The sequence below is a fragment of the Bufo gargarizans genome, chromosome 2 (genome assembly GCF_014858855.1).
Source record: "Bufo gargarizans isolate SCDJY-AF-19 chromosome 2, ASM1485885v1, whole genome shotgun sequence".
Lineage (NCBI taxonomy): Eukaryota > Metazoa > Chordata > Amphibia > Anura > Bufonidae > Bufo > Bufo gargarizans.
In genome coordinates, this window is record NC_058081.1 from 66,535,595 (window position 1) to 66,554,257 (window position 18,663).

General features: G+C 49.7%; 1 protein-coding gene across 1 annotated transcript in view; it reads right to left on the reverse strand.

Annotated features, from left to right (window-relative positions):
* Positions 1-451: 451 nt before the first annotated feature.
* Positions 452-18,663, reverse strand: part of LOC122927351 (histone chaperone asf1b) — a 28,831-nt gene continuing 10,619 nt past the window's right edge. The window contains exons 3-5 of the mRNA XM_044279121.1: positions 8,725-8,840; positions 4,255-4,431; positions 452-1,611 (exon numbers count right to left, since the gene is read on the reverse strand). Of these exons, the coding sequence (XP_044135056.1) occupies positions 1,411-1,611; positions 4,255-4,431; positions 8,725-8,840 (494 nt within the window). The 3' untranslated portion in view covers positions 452-1,410. The remainder of the gene's footprint in view (positions 1,612-4,254; positions 4,432-8,724; positions 8,841-18,663) is intronic.

Sequence of the window (18,663 nt, forward strand, 5' to 3'; positions counted from 1 at the left end):
AGGTCTTCCTAGAAGACTCCTTCGAAACCTAAGTGACAAGAAATGACCCCATAGGCATTAAGATAAATATAACCCCTCTTACCCCACCGTGGTACAGATGTATCATTGGTGGTCTCAGTGGGTTCAACGTGCTGAGCCTGCTCCATGTTTCATACAGCCAACACCAGCCTGAACGAAGGAACTGCCACATTTTCCCACCTAGCATGGCAGTGAGCCGGCTGGGATTTTCTCCTCGGTGCGCGCTAGCTGGCATTTTGGGGTCCCCATTTGTGTGATCAGTGAGGGTCCCAAAGGAAGGACCCCCTTTAATCTAACCCTGTGGATAGGGGATAACTTTATATAACCAAAATAGCCCTTTAACAATGAACACCAAAATAAAGGCTCCGAGATCTGCTTAAAAAACTAAAAACAAACACTTGAACGTTCAAATGTAATCAAATACATCTTAGAGCACCTTGCTCAAGTACTTTTATTTAAGCAAATCCTAATCACAAATATATAAAAAAAATATACATATTGGGGGAAAAGAAAAAAGAAAAAATTCCATCCGTTTCTAAATACGACACAAACATAACATATAATGCTTATGGGAAGCAGGGGTATCAAAAAGCCTGCCTCTACACCGCCGTGTGGTATAAAGTGCCCATCTCAGAAAAGCCTTCCTTCAGGTGGACAGCCCGAGACACACGGCAGTGACCACCACAGGTTTCCATCATGGAGCAGGTGTAAGTGCTAATTTTGTTCTACGGATGACGCACCGAACCTTAACATCTTCGTGCACGAGACGCTGATGGCAGAAATCCTCACTTGACAGGAAGTCTTTTGGCGCAAAGCACAAGGCAGAACAATGGCGCTTTTATTGGGCAATGATAATTTCTCGTGACGTTGTCCCAGGAGCCACAAAAGAAGTCTCATGAGGCTGTGGAAGGAGATCATCCGGCTGAAGGAATGCTGCCCAACCATAAAGTAAATGGCAGCATTTCCAGTGAGTGAAGGAAACTAACACAAGGACGGCAGTCAGGAAAGGCTGGCAGAAGACATGGTCTATCCTCTGGGTCACCAAATATCAGCGCTGCCAAGGGTGTCCCCTGCTGATGGAAAAAGGATAAATGGTGCAGCTCGTTCATATATGGTTAACAATAGGAGGCCACAGTCAAGGCACCAGCGTTATTTTGAAAGAAAGCAGCCATATTTTCCTAAAAAGGTGTCAGTGTGATAAAAATTGGGTATATACAGAGGATGCGACCACTGCCATATCTGCATTATGGAGTATTTGCTTCTGGAGTCTGAGGACATCACACAATAAAAAAAATGGCCATGTAGACCACAGCCTGAGGTGAGAGGTCGGTGCTGTACTTCAGGTTTTGGACAGTGTGATCTGTACGCAGGCTCATAAGTGCGCTGGTGTCTTCACATGCAATCCATAGAGTTCTCTGGGATGGAGTTAAGGGCTCCAGAAAGGCCCTTGGTAGGGGCACAAGATGGGGGGAGCATAGCGTGACAAGCAGGGTCCACATTCTCAATGTCTTCCATCTTTGATTCACTAGCACTATCCCAGTTGATATGAAATCTGGTCACGCGTGGATTTGATGCCAGGATGTTCCTCTGGAGCTGAAAGACAGATTGAGACATTTATATCACCAGCAACACACTGCAGCCTCTAGGGGAGGAGGGAATAGAGCAGGCATCAGCAACCTCCGGCACTCTAGCTTTTCTGAAACTACAACTCCCAGAATCCTCCATTCAAACGTCAGTTTTTTGGTCAGTGACTGAGCCAAAACCAGGATTGGAGCCTCCACAGACAAAAGGTATAAGGGAAAGATCTGCTCCTGTTCTGTGTTTAGAACCGCACCTGGTTGGAGCTTAAAAAAATAAATCACTGACCGAACACTGACAAGTGAATGAGGCATTACACTAACTGAGCAAGACCAGACACACGAGTGGAATGCAAGGAGCTCAGTGTGTAAGGCTACTTTCACACTAGCGTTCGGGTGTCCGCTTGTGAGCTCCGTTTGAAGGGGCTCACAAGCGGCCCCGAACGCTTCCGTCCAGCCCTAATGCATTCTGAGTGGATGCGGATCCGCTCAGAATGCCTCAGTCTGGCAGCGTTCAGGTGTCCGCCTGGCCGTGCGGAGGCAAGCGGATCCGTCCAGACTTACAATTTGAATATGACACACTATGGCTCAATTTTCAAACGGATCCGTCCCCCATTGACTTTCAATGTAAAGTCTGGACGGATCCGTCTGAGGCTACTTTCAAACTTAGAAATTTTTTAACAATATAATGCAGACGGATCCGCTCTGAACGCAAGTGTGAAAGTAGCCTTAGTGAGAGGTCCCATTCTGGCCTCCACTCCTCTGACAGGATGGCACAGCATTATACTGATTTATAATGCTGAGTAACCCTGTGAGACCTGGAATCTAATGTATTACACTGACAAAATGTTGTCTGTGTAAGGCCCCTTTGACATGGGCAAGTTTTCCGCCCAGGTGCAATGCGTGAGTTGAATGCATTGCACCCGCACTGAATCTGGACCCATTCATTTCTATGGGGCTGTGCACACGAGCAGTGATTTTCACGCATCACTTGTGCGTTGCGTAAAAATCGCAGCAAGCTCCTCTTTGTGCGTTTTCCACGCAACGCAGGAACCATAGAAGTGAATGGGGCTGCGTGAAAAATGGCAAGCATCCGCAAGCAAGTGCGGATGCGGTGTGATTTTCACGCATGGTTGCTAGGAGACTATCAGGATGATGACTCGATCATTATTTTCTCTTATAACATGGTTATAAGGGAAAATATTAGCATTCTGAATACAGTACAATAGGGCTGGAGGGGTTAAAAAAAATAAATAAATTTAACTCACCTTACTTAATCCACTTGTTCGCGCAGCCGGCATCTCTTCTGTCTTGTTCTGTGAGGAATAGGACCTTTGATTATGTCACTACGTTCATCACATGGTCTGTCACATGATCCATCACCATGGTGATGGATCATGTGATGAACGTAGTGACAAAGGTCCTATTCCTCACAGAAGACAGAAGAGATGCCGGCTGCGCAAACAAGTGGATTAAGGAGAGTTCAAATTTTTTTTAACCCCTCCAGCGCTATTGTAATATGCATTCTGTATTCAGAATGCTATTTTCCCTTAAAACCACGTTATAAGGGGAAATAATACAAACAACACAACCTTGAACCCAAACCTGAACTTCTGTGAAGTTCGGGTCTGGGTACCACATTCAGTTTTTATCACGCATTGCATCCACGCAATAAAAACTGAATGGAACGCAATCACAGTCAAAACTGACTGCAATTGCGTATCTCCTTGCACGGTTTTGCCGCAACGCATCCGGACACGCACGTGTGGAAGAGGCCTAAGGCTACATTCACATGAATGTATTTTGTTTCAATGTCCGTTCCGTATTTTTTGCGGATAGGATGCAGACCCATTCATTTCAGTGGGTCCACAAAAAAGATAGAACATGTCCTATTCTTGTCCGTTTTGCCGACAAGGAAAGTCATTGTTAAAATGGACCCGCAAAAAAAAAAAAAAAAAAAAAAGCCGTATGGAATGTCAGTTATTTTTTTGCAGATCGCAAAACACATACGGTCATGTGAATGTAGCCTAATTCAGTAGATTTCAGGACTAAGGGTTACACAGCATTATAAATCAGTATAATGCAGTGCCGTCCTATCAGAGGAGAGGAGGCCAGAAAACATATGCTGAAAGTTTCTCATTCAACACGCTCATGTGCTGGGAGTTGTAGTTTTGCAGCAGCTGGGTGCTGTAGGTTGCCGATTCCTGGAACAGGCAATGCAAATCAGACACTGTTTGTAGGGTTTCACTTTTACAGTTCATTGCATGGGAATAATGGCATTTTAACTTCATCCTGGGAGTCAGTATGATTATGGAGATACTGATTACCACGTCCAGTCCTAAAGGGACAATACCCTACCCCTTGCTCACGGATGTCAGGATTACTACTCTGTCACAGCTATAGATTTCACAACTGGAGGTTGACTAGCTCACTTTATATTCTCCTAGTGGCCCATTAACCTCAACGTCCACAGTTTGTGTTGTCTTCTATAGGACATTTCTGGGATGTAAACTATAGGTTTACTGTGGAGGGGGGAGGGTAGTGTACAGTAAAAAACACTTAATATGACATGCCTTACCATAAAATATTCAACAAAAATTGCCCAGGATCACACAGCAGTGTCACCAGATATAAAGCATCGGACATACTGGAGCAGTACCTGGCAGAAGTCTGGCTTCAGAGGAGGATTCTCCCTCAATTCGCTGTCAAAATACTCGTTGTTCACGTAATAGCCGACTCTGATGAACTCCTGCCCCCTGTATGTGCAAGTGATGAGGACGACTGTAACACCAACGGCATCAGACTCCGGGATGAGGCTTGGATTCGGAGCATCTGCCTGTAAATTTTGAACATGTAATGTTAGGACTTGACCCTCACAGAATTACACACAAATCCTAACAAGCATCCAAGCAGGGGACCATTCACAAGTCGCTTGTCTCTGACTGATCAAACGGTTTGAATGGCCCTATATATGATTTAGGTGCATGCTTTAATTTTACAATGTAAATCCTCCAACGTTCTCAAACATGGTAGTAAATTTCTAGTCAACAGATGAGCAACTTGTGATCTCTGGGCAGTGCCAGAAAATGTGTCTCACATCAGGGGCTATGGACCACCTTGGCAGGGTTCTCAGCTTCAGGTGACTCTACGATGTCTACCTATTGAATACTACATAAATGCATGTAATACTACATCTCACCTCTAGTGGCCACCGCAGGAAAAAAATAAATATAAAAAAAAATGTTTTCTGGGCACTACAGAGACTGGACCCATAGAGCTGTGACAACTTGTCTGTACAGAACCACCTCAAAACGTAATATTTTCAGAGAGATGACTGATGGCACGGAGGGGCTGATGAGTTTTTATAGAAAACTCTTAATTATAATTTTTTTTTAAAATTAGAGTACTCCATTAGGCCTCATGCACACTGCCGTTGCCAGGCCGTGCGCACATTGTGGTCAGCATTTCACAGGCACCAGCCATGTGAACCCCACATTACAGATGTGGGCCCATTAACTTGAACCCCACGGTACAACTTCTTGCAGGGCAGACACATTCAAGTTGAATGGGTCTGGATCCGTCTGTTGAATCTGCAAGGATGTTGCCCGTGCATTGGGGAGTGCAAATTGCGGCCCCCAATGCACGGAACGGCAAATCAGCGGCCGTGTACATGAGGCCTTAATCGTTGGATTGATTGGAAGACTACTTAATTACTAAAATAATCCATAGCTGCAGCCCTACATATGACCAGGATGAGACCTCATTCCTTCATCTCCAGACATGTTAACAGGGCCCGTGATACAGTAGTACATGGCGCCGGGGCGGGGCGAGTGTGGATTGGACTTGGCATTCATTTACAGATAAGGAAGCAGTCAGGAGATGAGATGCGCAGTTCCCAACGTTCAGTGTGAACAGGAATTTCTGATGAGGAAGGATTTTACCAGCAGGAGATATTAATCATCATGTGGTGAAATTCTGTATCATGTACAAAACTTAACCTAACAGGAACTGACAGACAACCAGCCATTGGTTTATATAGAATTATGTGGCAATGTGTCATTGGCAGCAAATCCTTCTACTGGACACCATTAACTGCTGCCCGCCCTGCAAAATGCAGATGACAATCAGGTGCAGTGTACAAGAGAGGAGTGCGAACACATCTATTACAGGCAATGCAAAGGCTACAAGTGACAAGTCTATATCTATGTCCATCTGAAAGTCTTCAGCAGATGGCCTTCTACATTATATACACACACCCAGCAAACACTCCACCGACACCCCCCCCCATACACATGTATGTTTGGCTACTGCACTGCCGCCCGCAGAAGAAAAAGTTCAGTCTCCGTGAGTCAAGGCTCGTTTACTTAAGGGCTCATGCACATGACTGGGTCCACATTTGAGACGCATTTTTTGCGGACAAGGAATGAGCAAATCGACATCCGAAGCATAAAACTTTGTTCCGTACAGTATGTATTGGCTCCGATGGTGCAAAGTTATTACTTCGCGTAGTCTCGCAAGTCTTAGCGTAATAACTTAAAGTTAATTTGTACTGTAAGGCAGTGTTCCTCAACTCCAGTCCTCAGGACCCACCTGCTGATCATGTTTAGGATTTCCTTAGTATTGAGCAGGTGATAAAATTAGCGTCCATGCATCAGGACTTACCACAGGTGTTCATTCTGTGGGATATTCTCAAATTCTGACCGGTAGGTGGGTCCTGAGGACTGGAGTTGGGGAACTCTGCTGTAAGGTACCACTTGGAACCGAACCAGAGTTTGGGATTTTTTTTTTTCTTTACAGTACAAAATAATCTATTAAGTTATTACACTCATCGGAGCCCATACATTCTAATACTGTACGGACCTCCTGTGCCGTACAGTATTGGAACAAAGTTTTATGCGAATCAACTTCAGATGTTTCATCCAAACTTGATTAGCTCATCCCTTATGCGGACCCATTTACTTCAATAGGGCAGTGTGCTGTCCAAATCCATTGCTCCGTTCCATGGCCAAGCAATTTTTTTTTTTTAGAACATATCTTATTCTTGTCTGTTTTGTGTACAAGAATAGGCATTTCTATAATGGGCGGCCTGTTCTGTAAGTTGTGGAACGCACAGGGCCAACATCTGTGTTTTGTGGATCTGGTCGTGTGCATAAGGCCTAAATCTGTGGAAGAGTCTACTTCAGGATGTGGTCACAATAGGAGTAATAGACACTAGGGATCGACCGGTTAATTTTTTAGAGCTGATACCGATAACCTGTGAACCTTCAGGCCGATAGCATATAGATATTCTGTGCATTTTCATTTTAGAAAAAAATAAAATCCTACACAAATCTGCTGTTAAATGAACACGTTTATTGTTGTGATTAACAGGGCCAGGGAACTGAATCGTTCTCTGCTGGCCCTGCCTGTTTGCATTCAAAATCTGACGCCTGCGCCGCGGCCGTACCTGTCTTCAATCAGCGCAGGCACACCGAGAGGCGGCCGCTCACTCCATCCTCAATGCGCCAATGACGTCACATCTACACCCGGCACAGGCGCATTGAGGATGGAGCGGCCGCCTCTCAGTGCGCCTGCGCCGATTGAAGACCGCTACGGCCGCGGCGCAGGCACCAGATTTTGAATGCAAACAGGCAGGGTCAGCAGAGAACGATTCCGTTCCCTGGCCCTGTCAATCACAATGCGGAGGGGGCGTCTTTAGGATTGGAGGATGCGGCTGCTACCAGCAAGTAGCCGCCCTACTTGCTGGTAGCAAGGTAATTTGCATATTTTAAAAGCATGTTTTTAACAAGATCTACAGGACCAAAATGATAAATTAGATCATGTAGCCATAAATCGCAGTGTAGGGATTATAAGTAAGCAAAAAAAAAAAAAATTAAAAGATTTAGTGGGGTGACAGAAGCCCTTTAAGGGTCAGTTCAAACAACAGATTTAGAAAAACACTTAAAAACAATCAGAGTGCAACTTTTTTGTTTGGTTTCTGATGGATTTTGATGTTTTTTCTTTAACCAATGGATGATGTTCACTTCAGTGCAAAGCTGCATTTTCAGCTTGATGTTTTTGAATTGTGCCAGAAGATGCATTAACTTACATGGAGCGGTTTCTTAATGCTTCCCATTCATTTTAATGGGAGATTCAGCCCCAGGATAGGGCTGTAACAAAAAACAAACAGCACACACAAGAACTGCTTCCCATTTTGAGACTTTTTTGCCGATTTTGAGGCAGAAACACTCCAAAATCAGAAATCTCTGTCTGCTGTCCCTAGATGCTTAGATATAGATGAAATCCTAAGGATAGGTCATAAATATCAGATACCCAGGACTCCCACCGATCAGCTGTTAGCAGTATTTTTCCTCCCCAAAAGAGTGTGTGTGTGTGTGTGTGTGTGTGTGTGTGCGCAGCTCAGTATGTACTGTATTATACGTAGTGTTAATCAGATCTAAACTGAATAATGATGCGCTCCCCCTGTGTACCGTACTTACATGTCACGCTCCTCTAGTAAGCATTAGCCTGCTCCCCCTAGCTAGCTGCTAGTGCTTACTACAGGAGCGTGACATGTACCGGTACGTACGGTACACATGGGGAGCGCACCATTATTCAGTTTAGATCTGATGATTAACACTACGTATAAACGTATAATACAGTACATACTGAGCTGCGGGGCCAGAGTACAGTGCCTCCCCGCCTACTACAGTCCCTCCCTAGGAATCTGTGAATCAGATAATGATTGGGGGGGGGGGGGTCAGGGTCTGTGGATTATGATGGTGGTGGTGGAGGGTGGTGATCTGTGGATGACACATAGCAGTGTCATCCACAGATCCAACACCCCATAACAGTGCATCATCCACAGATCCCCCATAATAGTGTCATGCACAGATCACCATTAGTTCAACCCCACCAAAAGCACACCTTTTGGTTAAAAATATATATTTTCTTATTTTCCTCCTCAAAAACATAGATGCGTCTTATGGGCCAGTGCGTTTTATAGGGCAAAAATACGGTACTTCCACAGGGTAAGGCCTCATACACACATGTGGGCACAAGCCATATGCTCACCACATTATGGATGAGGACCCATGCCACAATCTGTGGAACGGAGGCACGGACCACCACGGAGTGCTTTTTGACTTACCTGAAATACAAACATATGACGCCCAGCTGGGACGGGGCCCACCAACACAGAATCCAGAACCTGATCATATTCCTCACTTTCTGCCGAGCCCACGTAGATTATCTTCCACTCCAAATCTGTGGAAACAAAGGCAGTTCACTACAGACAGGAAAATAAAATGATACCTTACTGGGACATTAAACTTTACTGCCATTCTGAGGAGGTCATCTCCACTCACCCCACTTTGTATACTTATATAGGAAGAGAAAGCAAGCAATCCAACTCACAAGCAATAAGAAAAGTGCTCCATACGCATTTAGAAAATACAGTGGTCACCTGCCTGCCACAGATATATAGTAATAACGAACCACCTTACCTATAACAAGGCATGCTGGATCATGTCCCCTCCATTCATCTGTGGCCTACACCATGATGAAAAAAGGTAAAAAGGAGATTTTTGTGAAACTCACCTGTAAAATCTTTTTCTCGTCTTTTCCATTGGGGGACACAGACCATGGGTATAGCTTAGAGGTATTAGTAGGAGGGACACTATGCAAATGAAAGAGCTCCTCCTCCTCGGGCTATACCCCCAGACTCCACCAGGAGGAACTCAGGCGTTGCACAAGCAGTAGGAGAAGGAGCAAGAAAAAATCATGGAAACCATCGGACCAAGCCATAAGGTCCAACCAGAAACAGAAAAACCGAACTAAAGACCCCTCCTGCAACAGGAATAATGGGTGGGAGCTGTGTCCCCCAATGGAAAAGACGAGAAAAAGATTTTACAGGTGAGTTTCACAAAAATCTCCTTTTCTCGTGCTTTTTTCCATTGGGGGACACAGACCATGGGACGTCCAAAAGCAGTCCATGGGGTGGGAAAAAATATCAGCACCGCCAGGAGGAACGCCCCAACGGTCAAACAGGAACCACAGCCTGCAAAACCCTGCGGCCAAAGCCGCATCAGCCGAAGCCAGTGAATGCTACTGACAAAAATTTGCAAAGGTATGCAAGGACGACCAGGTGGCCGCCGTACACAGCTGAGACGCAGAGGCACGACTGCGTCTTGCCCAGGAAGCCCCCTCCGCCCCAATGGAGTGAGCGGCAATTCTAGCCGGGGGAACTCCACCACAAGCGTGACAAGCCGCGGAAATAGCCAAGCAGATCCAGAGCGCCAAGAACGGCGGACGGAAGCAGTAGCCGCGAGACACACCTTCAGGACCCGTACAACATCCAGGGAATGCAGAGTGCGTTCCTTGGGGTTAGCCGGAGAAGGACAAAAGGAAGGCAGGACAAGATCCTCATCAAGGCGGAAGGGAGAGACCACCCTGGGCAAAAAGAAGGGGACTGGACGGAGCACAACTTAATCCTGGAGGAAAACCATTAAGGCTCCTGATAGGAAAGAGCGGCCAGCTTCGACACCAGTCTGACCTAAAAGCTTCGTGATGGGACGTGAACTCACAGCCACTGCATAATAGCCCAGAACTTTAATCACTACGCTATGTAGCTGTATCAGAAGCTATGGTCACAAGGAAGTCCAGATGAGAACAGTCAGAGAGACCCTCCTCAAAGGCTCGAAGGGAGCCGACTGCAGAGCGCGCAGAACCAAATTGAGATCCCAAGGAGACAAAGGGGGAACATACGGGGAACCGAATGCGCCACCCCCGAAGAAAGGTCACCACCGGACCCTTAAGAGCAAGGGACCTCTGACGGCCCGCGCCGAAACCTGACCTTACAGGGAACTAAGCGACAGTCCCTGCACAAGCCCAGACTGAAGAAAAGACAGTACCATCAAGATGGAAAACCGAAGGGGAGGGAACCCCGAACCCTCAAAAAAGGATAGGAAGGCCATCCAGGTACGATAGTAAATCCGGGAGGAAGAAGACTTCCCCGGACTGATCATGGTCCTAACCACTGAATCCGAGAACCCCATCTTTATCAGGATGGCGGTTTCAACAGTCACGCCGGTAAACGAAGAGACCGCAAATTCCGGTGGAAGAACGGGCCCTGAGACAGTAAGTCCTGTCCGTCGGGAAGAGGCCATGGGGCGTCCGCCAGCAACCGAGCCACGTCCGAAAAACCACGCGCGGCGAGGCCACTCTGGGGTGATGAGAACGGTCGGAGTCCCTTCCGCCTCGAACTGGCGTAGACCCTTTGGTAGGAGAGGAAAACAGAGGAGGCTGAAGTCCTGCCACGGAGACACCTGCGCATCCATCCGTACGCCTCCGGATCTCGGGCGCGAGCCAGGACCACTGGGATCTTGTTGTTGAACCCGGACGCCATTAAGTCCACATCCGGACGGTCCCATCTGTGGCAGATTTCTTCGAACCCTTCTGGATGCAGAGACCACTCGCTTGGATCCACCGTGTTGTGGCTTAGAAAGTCCGCTGTCCAGTTGTCCATTCCTGGAATGCAAACTGCTGACAACACCGGAACGTGAGTCTCCGCCCACGTCACAATTCACTTCACCTCCTGCATCACCATCCGGCTGCGGGTCCCGTCCTGATGGTCGATATAGGCCACGGCCGCGGCATTGCCCGTTTGAACCCGCACTGGGAGGCCCGCAAGGAGAGAGGTCCAATAGGAGAGAGAGAGCGGAAAAAATCGCCCTCAATTCCAGAAAGTTGATTGGAAGGCGAGACTCTGCCGCCGGCCAAATTCCTTGAACCGTGCGAGACTGGAAAACGCCCCCCCAACCCAGGATGCTGGCATCGGTGGCGGCGATCGTCCAGGAGAATGCGAGAAAGGAACTCCCCGACCTCAGGTTCTTTGGGAACAGCCACCAAGGGAGAACTGCCCGAACCCGCTGAAAGGTAAAGGATCTCCTGTTGCGCCAGGCGAGTGTGAAACTGGGCATATGGAAAGGCCTCGAAAGAGGCTACCATAAGACCCAGGACCTGCAAGTATTCCCGAATGGAGAGGCACGGGGAGCGCAGCAGATGCGACACTGCCCCCTGGACCTGGGAGGACTTGAAGGCTGGTAGAATACTTTGTCCAAAATCACCCTCCGGAAGGAGAGCCTCTGGGACGGGAAGAGGCAGGAGTTTGGGAAAGTTACCAGGCAGCCGAACCGTTCCAGGGTCTGAACAGTGATCCGGACGCTGTCCGTGGTCTGCGGTAGAGAGGGGGGCCTCTATCCGGATATCGTCCCGACAGGGCAGCAAAGGAATGCCCCTGGTACGAAGAAGCGCCATGAGCGGTCCAGGACCGTGGCAAGGACCCGCGGGGTGGTCGCCAACCCGAAGGAAGGGCGACAAACTGACAGTGTCGACCCATAATGGCGAAGCGCAGGAATCGATGGTGGGATTCCGCAATCGGGACATGTGATAGGCCTAGGAGCAGCAGGGCGGGCTGACTGGGCCCTCTAGTGCCGGGAAGGCTGGTGCAAAGGAAGGCCTCTTTGCGGGCGACCTGAGACCCCCGGCGGAGGAAGCAGGCGACGGCCTACCAGATGAGAAACGGCAAAAGGCATGCAGAGACGAACTCGTCCAGCTGATCCCCACAAGGCCTGGAAACCCCAAAGGGGAGATCAGCAAGGGAACGCTTGGTGGAGGCGTCAGCGTCCCACACCTTCAATCAGATCTCTTCGCGCTGAGTGACAGAGATGGCCAACCTGCGGGCAAAGAGGGAAACAATGTCCCTAGAAGCTTCGCAAAGAATGTTAGAAGCCTGAGACATCTGGAGAACCAACTCCAGTGTGTTAGTAGCCGCATCTCGTACCGCCAGTTCCTGGTGGTGGTGTTGTAACCACACCGAGAGAGCACTGGCTACCCCTGCTGAGTGAAAGGTAGGTCACAGGGACGCGCTGCCAGCGAAAAAAGGACCTGGAAGAGAGTCTATGCGTCTGTCTACAGCATCCTGGAAAGAGGAACTGACTAAGACAGGAAGGGCCACATAATTGGCTAATCCGGTCACCGGAGGATCCACCTTAGGGGGAGGAGACACCTCTCCTCGCCGTCAGCAGGGAAAGGAAAGTATATTCATGCGCTGGGTGGTCGAGAACCTTATTAAGACCACCCCAGGCCCTGGACATGACCGCGGAAAAATCCCTCATGGACCGGGAACATGGTAGTCTCCGACTGCCTGGACGGAAAAAGGGGGAACTCCTGACCAGTGGAAGGAGGAGAATCCCCTTGGAGAATAAAGGTGTCTCGGACAGTCACCACTAAGTCAGCCACCCTGGTGGAGAGCTTAGGCGAGGGGTCCCGCTCCATGACCTAATCAGAGCCGGAAATTCTCCTTCAGACTTGCGCTCCCTAAGGGAGGGGAGAGTCGCCCGAACGCGCCTCTAGACGAGGGGGGGGGGGGGGGGGGGGGGAGAGCCAGAGCCATCCGAGGAGAGGGATGCTGCTGCTCACGCTCCCTGTTAGTATTCGGGCGTCTTCTGTGGAAAACCACTTAGAGAGGTGGTTGGCGTCACAGGATTTGAAAATGCCCTATAGTCCAAAAAGGACGTGGCTCGTCCGAGCCGGATAATTCTCCTTCGGAGTACTCTCCCTAGGGAGGGGGAAGAGCAGTCCGCAAGCGCCACCGGCGAGGTGAGGGGGGTGGAGAGACAGAGACATCCGAGGTGGGATGCTGCCGCTCACGCTGCCTCTTCGTAGTCAGTCACCCACTGTGGGGACCACTGAGAGAGATGGAGTCGTTAGCGCCACAGGATTAAAGGACATGGTTGCCTTGGTGACTAAGACCAATTTAGCGGCCGCGCTGGACATGGCAGATGCCCAAGCGGGGACCGCAGGCCCCCAGGGACGTGGAGGAGGGGTGGAGGAGGGGGGTAAGGCAGGGATGCAGGTAATACTTATCTGCTCCTGCAGAACTTCTCCCTCGACTCCAGGACCAGCAGGGATGCACCTCATCAGGCTTCTGACTCCTTGTCCAGGAGTGCAGTGTTCTGGTGGAGGGTGGCAGCAGGAGACCCAGTAGCTGGTGGGATACCGGAGCTGCAGGTCGAGCCCGGATCCACTTGTCTTCTTTGGGGGGCAATGGAGGCAGCCAGGCAGCGTCCAAGGACGGCAGCGGGCATTCCACGGGGGACCAGGAAGGCGCCATGCCGACCTGTGTCCCCATCTAGAATAATATAAACAATTTTTGAAGGCTGAAAGGGGCTTTGAACTCAGAAAGCCTGGACATGGGGCAACAGCAGCAGTACCACTGAGCTACCAGCTTGCCTGGCACAAAACGGAGTAGAGTGATGAGGAGCTGCACGGCCATGAGCAAACAGTCTCCGGTGTAAGGAGAGTCAGAGCGGCATGCCGAGGCTCCGCCTCCCCTAACGCGTCATTATGGCGCGAAAAAAGCGCGCGAAAATAAGCGCGCGCACGAAAAATAAGCGTGCGCGCGAAAATATGCGCGCGTGCGAAAATATGCGCGCGTGCGAAAATATGCGCGCGTGCGAAAATATGCGCGAAAATAAGCGCACCACGTGGAGGAGCGGCCTGCCGGCGGGCGCTGAGGGAGCGCAGCAGCCAAGGCCCGACGAGAGAAGCGCTGAAGCCCACAGTTTAAGGGGAAGAGATGCCAGTACTCCAGTGCCAAAATGAAGAAAGTGCCCCATCAGGATCCTTCTTCAAGCTCACCCAGGCAGCCACAGACAAATAGACACAGAGGGAGGGGGAGGGATTGCAACACTTATCTGCTCAGCATGCTCCCTCGATGTCCAGACCAGCAGGGATGCGCCTCTTCAGACTTCTGACTCCAATCCAGGAGAACAGTGCTCTGGAGGAGGGTAGGCAGCAGGCGTCCCAGCAGCTGGTGGGATGCCGGAGCTAACAGGTCGAGCCCGGATCCACTTATCTTCTTGGGGGGAAATGGAGGCAGCCAGGCAACGTCCCAAAGACGGCGGCGGGCACTCCACGGGGGACCAGGAAGGCGCCATGCCGACCTGTGTCCCCATCTAGAATAAAAATAACAAAAAGGAGTAGAATCAGAGAGTGTCAACCTCCTTCACCAGACACTAAGCAAAGACTGAGTTCCTCCTGGTGGAGTCTGGGGGTATAGCCCGAGGAGGAGGAGCTCTTTCATTTGCATAGTGTCCCTCCTACTAATACCTCTAAGCTATACCCATGGTCTGTGTCCCCCAATGGAAAAAAGCACGAGAAATAGGATTTTGTGCTTACCTGTAAAATCCTTTTCTCACTGAGTTCATTGGGGCACACAGGACCATGGGGTAGCTGCTGCTGCCACTAGGAGGCAACACTAAGCAAAAAAAGTGCTAGTTCCTCCTCTCAGCTATATCCCTCCTGCATAAACAGTTTGTTCAAAAGTAGGAGCAGCCAGGAGAAGCCAACTGTAGAGCTGGAGATGAGTCAGAACCAAGAACAGGTAGGACCCACCAAAAAGAACCAGCAATGTACTTACTGGGTGGGTGCTGTGTTCCCCAATGAACTCTGCAAGAAAATGATTTTACAGGCAAGCAAAAAATAAAAAATAACGTATTTTCTCGCTCGTATCATTGGGGGACACAGGAGACCATGGGACGTTCCAAAGCAGTACCATGGGGCGGGAATAAAAGACTAGAACAAATCTTAGGCTGGAAATGGGACCCCGCACAGAAATGTGGGGAAAGGATGCACAGGAACCCGGAATAGCACAGGAAGAACATGAACCAGGAAGGCCAGCCAGAGAGTGTAGAACGCATGGCGTCTTAGACTAGGCAAAAAGAGGAAAACCCAGTTAAATGAAGCCCAAGAGGCGTCGGAAGATGTGGATAGCAGCACATAATATCTACAAGAAGGATAAGCATGTCTGACGAATAAGAATTATGTGCAGAAGGCACTTCCAGATAACAAGGACCACAGAATTGGTGTGGCGAAATGGACTGGAAACCCAGGACGTCTTGCATGGCAATAGGCCCCATGGAAAACCGAGGGGTGTTTACTTAACAGAAATGAACCTGTAGAATCTGGGTATGCACGAGACCTGGCAAACGAGCAACAGGAAAACCCAGACACGACCTTACCAAATGTGTAAGTATCAGGGTGGGATACTTCACCGCAGGGAAAAACTGGAAGGAATTACTGGGCAACTGGCCGAGGGCTAGTCCTGTAGGGATCTCCTAGGTACGTAAGGAGACCCCCTGTGGGCCAATTTGTAAAAGAAAACAGTGAGTAGCCACTCCTTTGTAAAGGATCCAGCATGAGAAGAGACTAGAAGGTATGGAATATGATCACTCATCAAGACCGAGATGAGGGATGGCCAAGGGGGACAAAAAGCCACAACGGGAACCAGTTGTGGCTCATATTCCACTAACTTGTGACAAAAAATAAAATTTTACATGAACTCGCCTTGCCCCTCATGGATTACCTTGGGGTGTCTTCTTTCCAAAATGAGGTCACATGTGGGGTATTTATACTGCCCTGGCATTTTAGAGGCCCTAAAGAGTGAGAGGAAGTCTGGAATCCAAATGTCTAAAAATGCCCTCCTAAAAAGGTACTCATTGGAATTTGGGCCCCTTTGCGCACCTAGGCGGCAAAAAAAAAAGTGTCACAAGTGGTATCGCCGTACTCAGAAGATGTAGGGCAATGTGTTTGGGGTGTATTTTTACATATACCCATGCTGGGTGAGATAAATATCTCTGTAAAAGACAACTTTTCCCATTTTTTTTATACAAAGTTGTCATTTTACAGAGATATTTCTCTCACCCAGCATGGGTATATGTAAAAATACACCCCAAAACACATTGCCCAACTTCTCCTGAGTACAGCAATACATGTGTGACACTTTTTTTGCAGCCAATATGCACAAAGGGGCCCAAATTCCAATGAGGACCTTTAGGATTTCACAGGGCATTTTTACGCATTTGGATTCCGTGAGGGGTATGGAGAGTTCATGTAAGATTTTATTTTTTGTCACAAGTTAATGGAATATGAGACTTTGTAAGGAAAAAACACTGCGGACGAACACTGCGCTTTTTGTAGCACCTATAGAACATGTCCTATTCTTGTCCGCAATTGCAGACCAGAAAAAGGAGATTTTTGTATAACTTACCAGTTAAATCTCTTTCTCGCTCTTCCTTGGGGGACACAGACCTTGGGTATAGCTCAGCTCCCTAGGAGGCGTGACACTAAGTAAAACTGTTAAGCCCCTCGTCCATCAGCTATACCCTCAGCCTGGAGATAGAGGCTACCAGTTGCGTGTCCAAGTAGTGAAAGGATAACAACCAATAACGGAAACAACCAGCCAGCAACCCAACGGGGCGCCAGACCATAACCCTGTAACCAAACACAGAAGGGTGGGTGCTGTGTCCCCCAAGGAAGAGCGAGAAAGAGATTTAACTGGTAAGTTATACAAAAATCTCCTTTTCTCGCCCATTTTCCTTGGGGGACACAGACCTTGGGACGTTCAAGAGCAGTCCAAGAAGGGAGGGACCACAAACCCAAGGCGGAACACCACCAGAGCATCAGGAAACCGCTGCCTGCAAAACCAGGCGGCCCAAAGCAGCATCCGCTGATGCATGCGTATGCACCCTATAGAACTTTGTGAAAGTGTGCAGAGAGGACCAAGTGGCTGCTTTGCACAACTGTTCAGCCGAGGCCCGATGCCTCTGCGCCCAGGAAGCTCCGACTGCTCTGGTGGAATGAGCAGTGACGCCGAAAGGCGGAGGTCTGCCCTTGGCTCGATAAGCCTCAGACACCGCCAGTTTAATGAAACGGGCAATAGCCACCTTGGAGACCGCCAACCCTTTGCGCGAACCCTCCGGAACCACAAACAGGGAGTCCGTGCGCCGAAAGGACCCGGTGACCTCCAAGTAAATCCTCAACGCCCTGACCACATCCAGACGGTGCAGTTCCCGTTCTCTGGGGTGGGAAGGAGAGGGACAGAGCGACGGAAGGACGATGTCCTCATTGATGTGAAAGGCGGAGACCACCTTTGGCAGGAAAGTCGGGACAGGCCGAAGCACAGCCTTATCCTGGTGGAAGATCAGGAAAGGTTCGGAGCAAGAAAGAGCCGCTAACTCCGACACCCGTCGGAGAGACGTGACGGCCACAAGAAAGATGACCTTGCAGGACAGAAGGCGAAGGGAGACCTCCCGTAAAGGCTCGAAGGGGGCTGATTGGAGCGACGAGAGCACCACATTCAGGTCCCAGGAAGGAACTGGAGGGCGGTACGGCGGAACAGAGTGAGCCACCCCTTGTAAAAAGGTCTTAATTGGCCCTAGAGGGGCCAGGGGACGCTGGAGAAGATTAGACAGCGCCGAAATCTGACCCTTCAGAGAACTGAGGCACAGCTCCAGGTCCAGACCCGACTGGAGGAAGGACAGGACTGTGGGAAGAGAAAACCGGAGAGGTGGGATGCTCCGGGACTCACAGAACCCCAGATAGGACCTCCAAACCCGATAGTAGATCCTAGAGGATACGGGCTTACGAGCCCGGATCATGGTGCGGACTACGTCCGCGGAGAAACCCCGTCGCGTTAAGACGGCGGTCTCAATAGCCACGCCGTCAAACGTAGCGAGCCTAAATGCTCGTGGAAGATCGGTCCCTGAGAGAGAAGGTCTTCCCTGGAGGGCAGTGGCCACGGTGCGTCTGCCAACAGCAACATTAGGTCGGCGTACCAAGACCGGCGGGGCCAATCCGGGGCGATTAGAATCGCGGGGACGCCCTCTGCCGCGATCCTCCGATGAACCCGTGGCAGGAGGGGTAAAGGAGGAAAGACGTACAGAAGGGAGAATTCGCGCCACGGAAGGACGAGCGCGTCGGCGCCGTATGCCTTCGGGTCCCGTGCCCTGGCCAGGTATAGGGGGACCTTGTGGTTGAATTTGGAGGCCATGAGGTCCACGTCGGGGCGACCCCAGCGAAGACAAAGGGCTTCGAACACCTCTGGGTGCAGGGACCATTCTCCCGGGTCGATGGTGGACCGGCTGAGGAAATCCGCCGCCCAGTTGTCCACCCCCGGGATGTAAATCGCAGATAAGGCCGGCACGTGCGTCTCCGCCCAGAGGAGAATGAGGGTCACCTCTTGCAT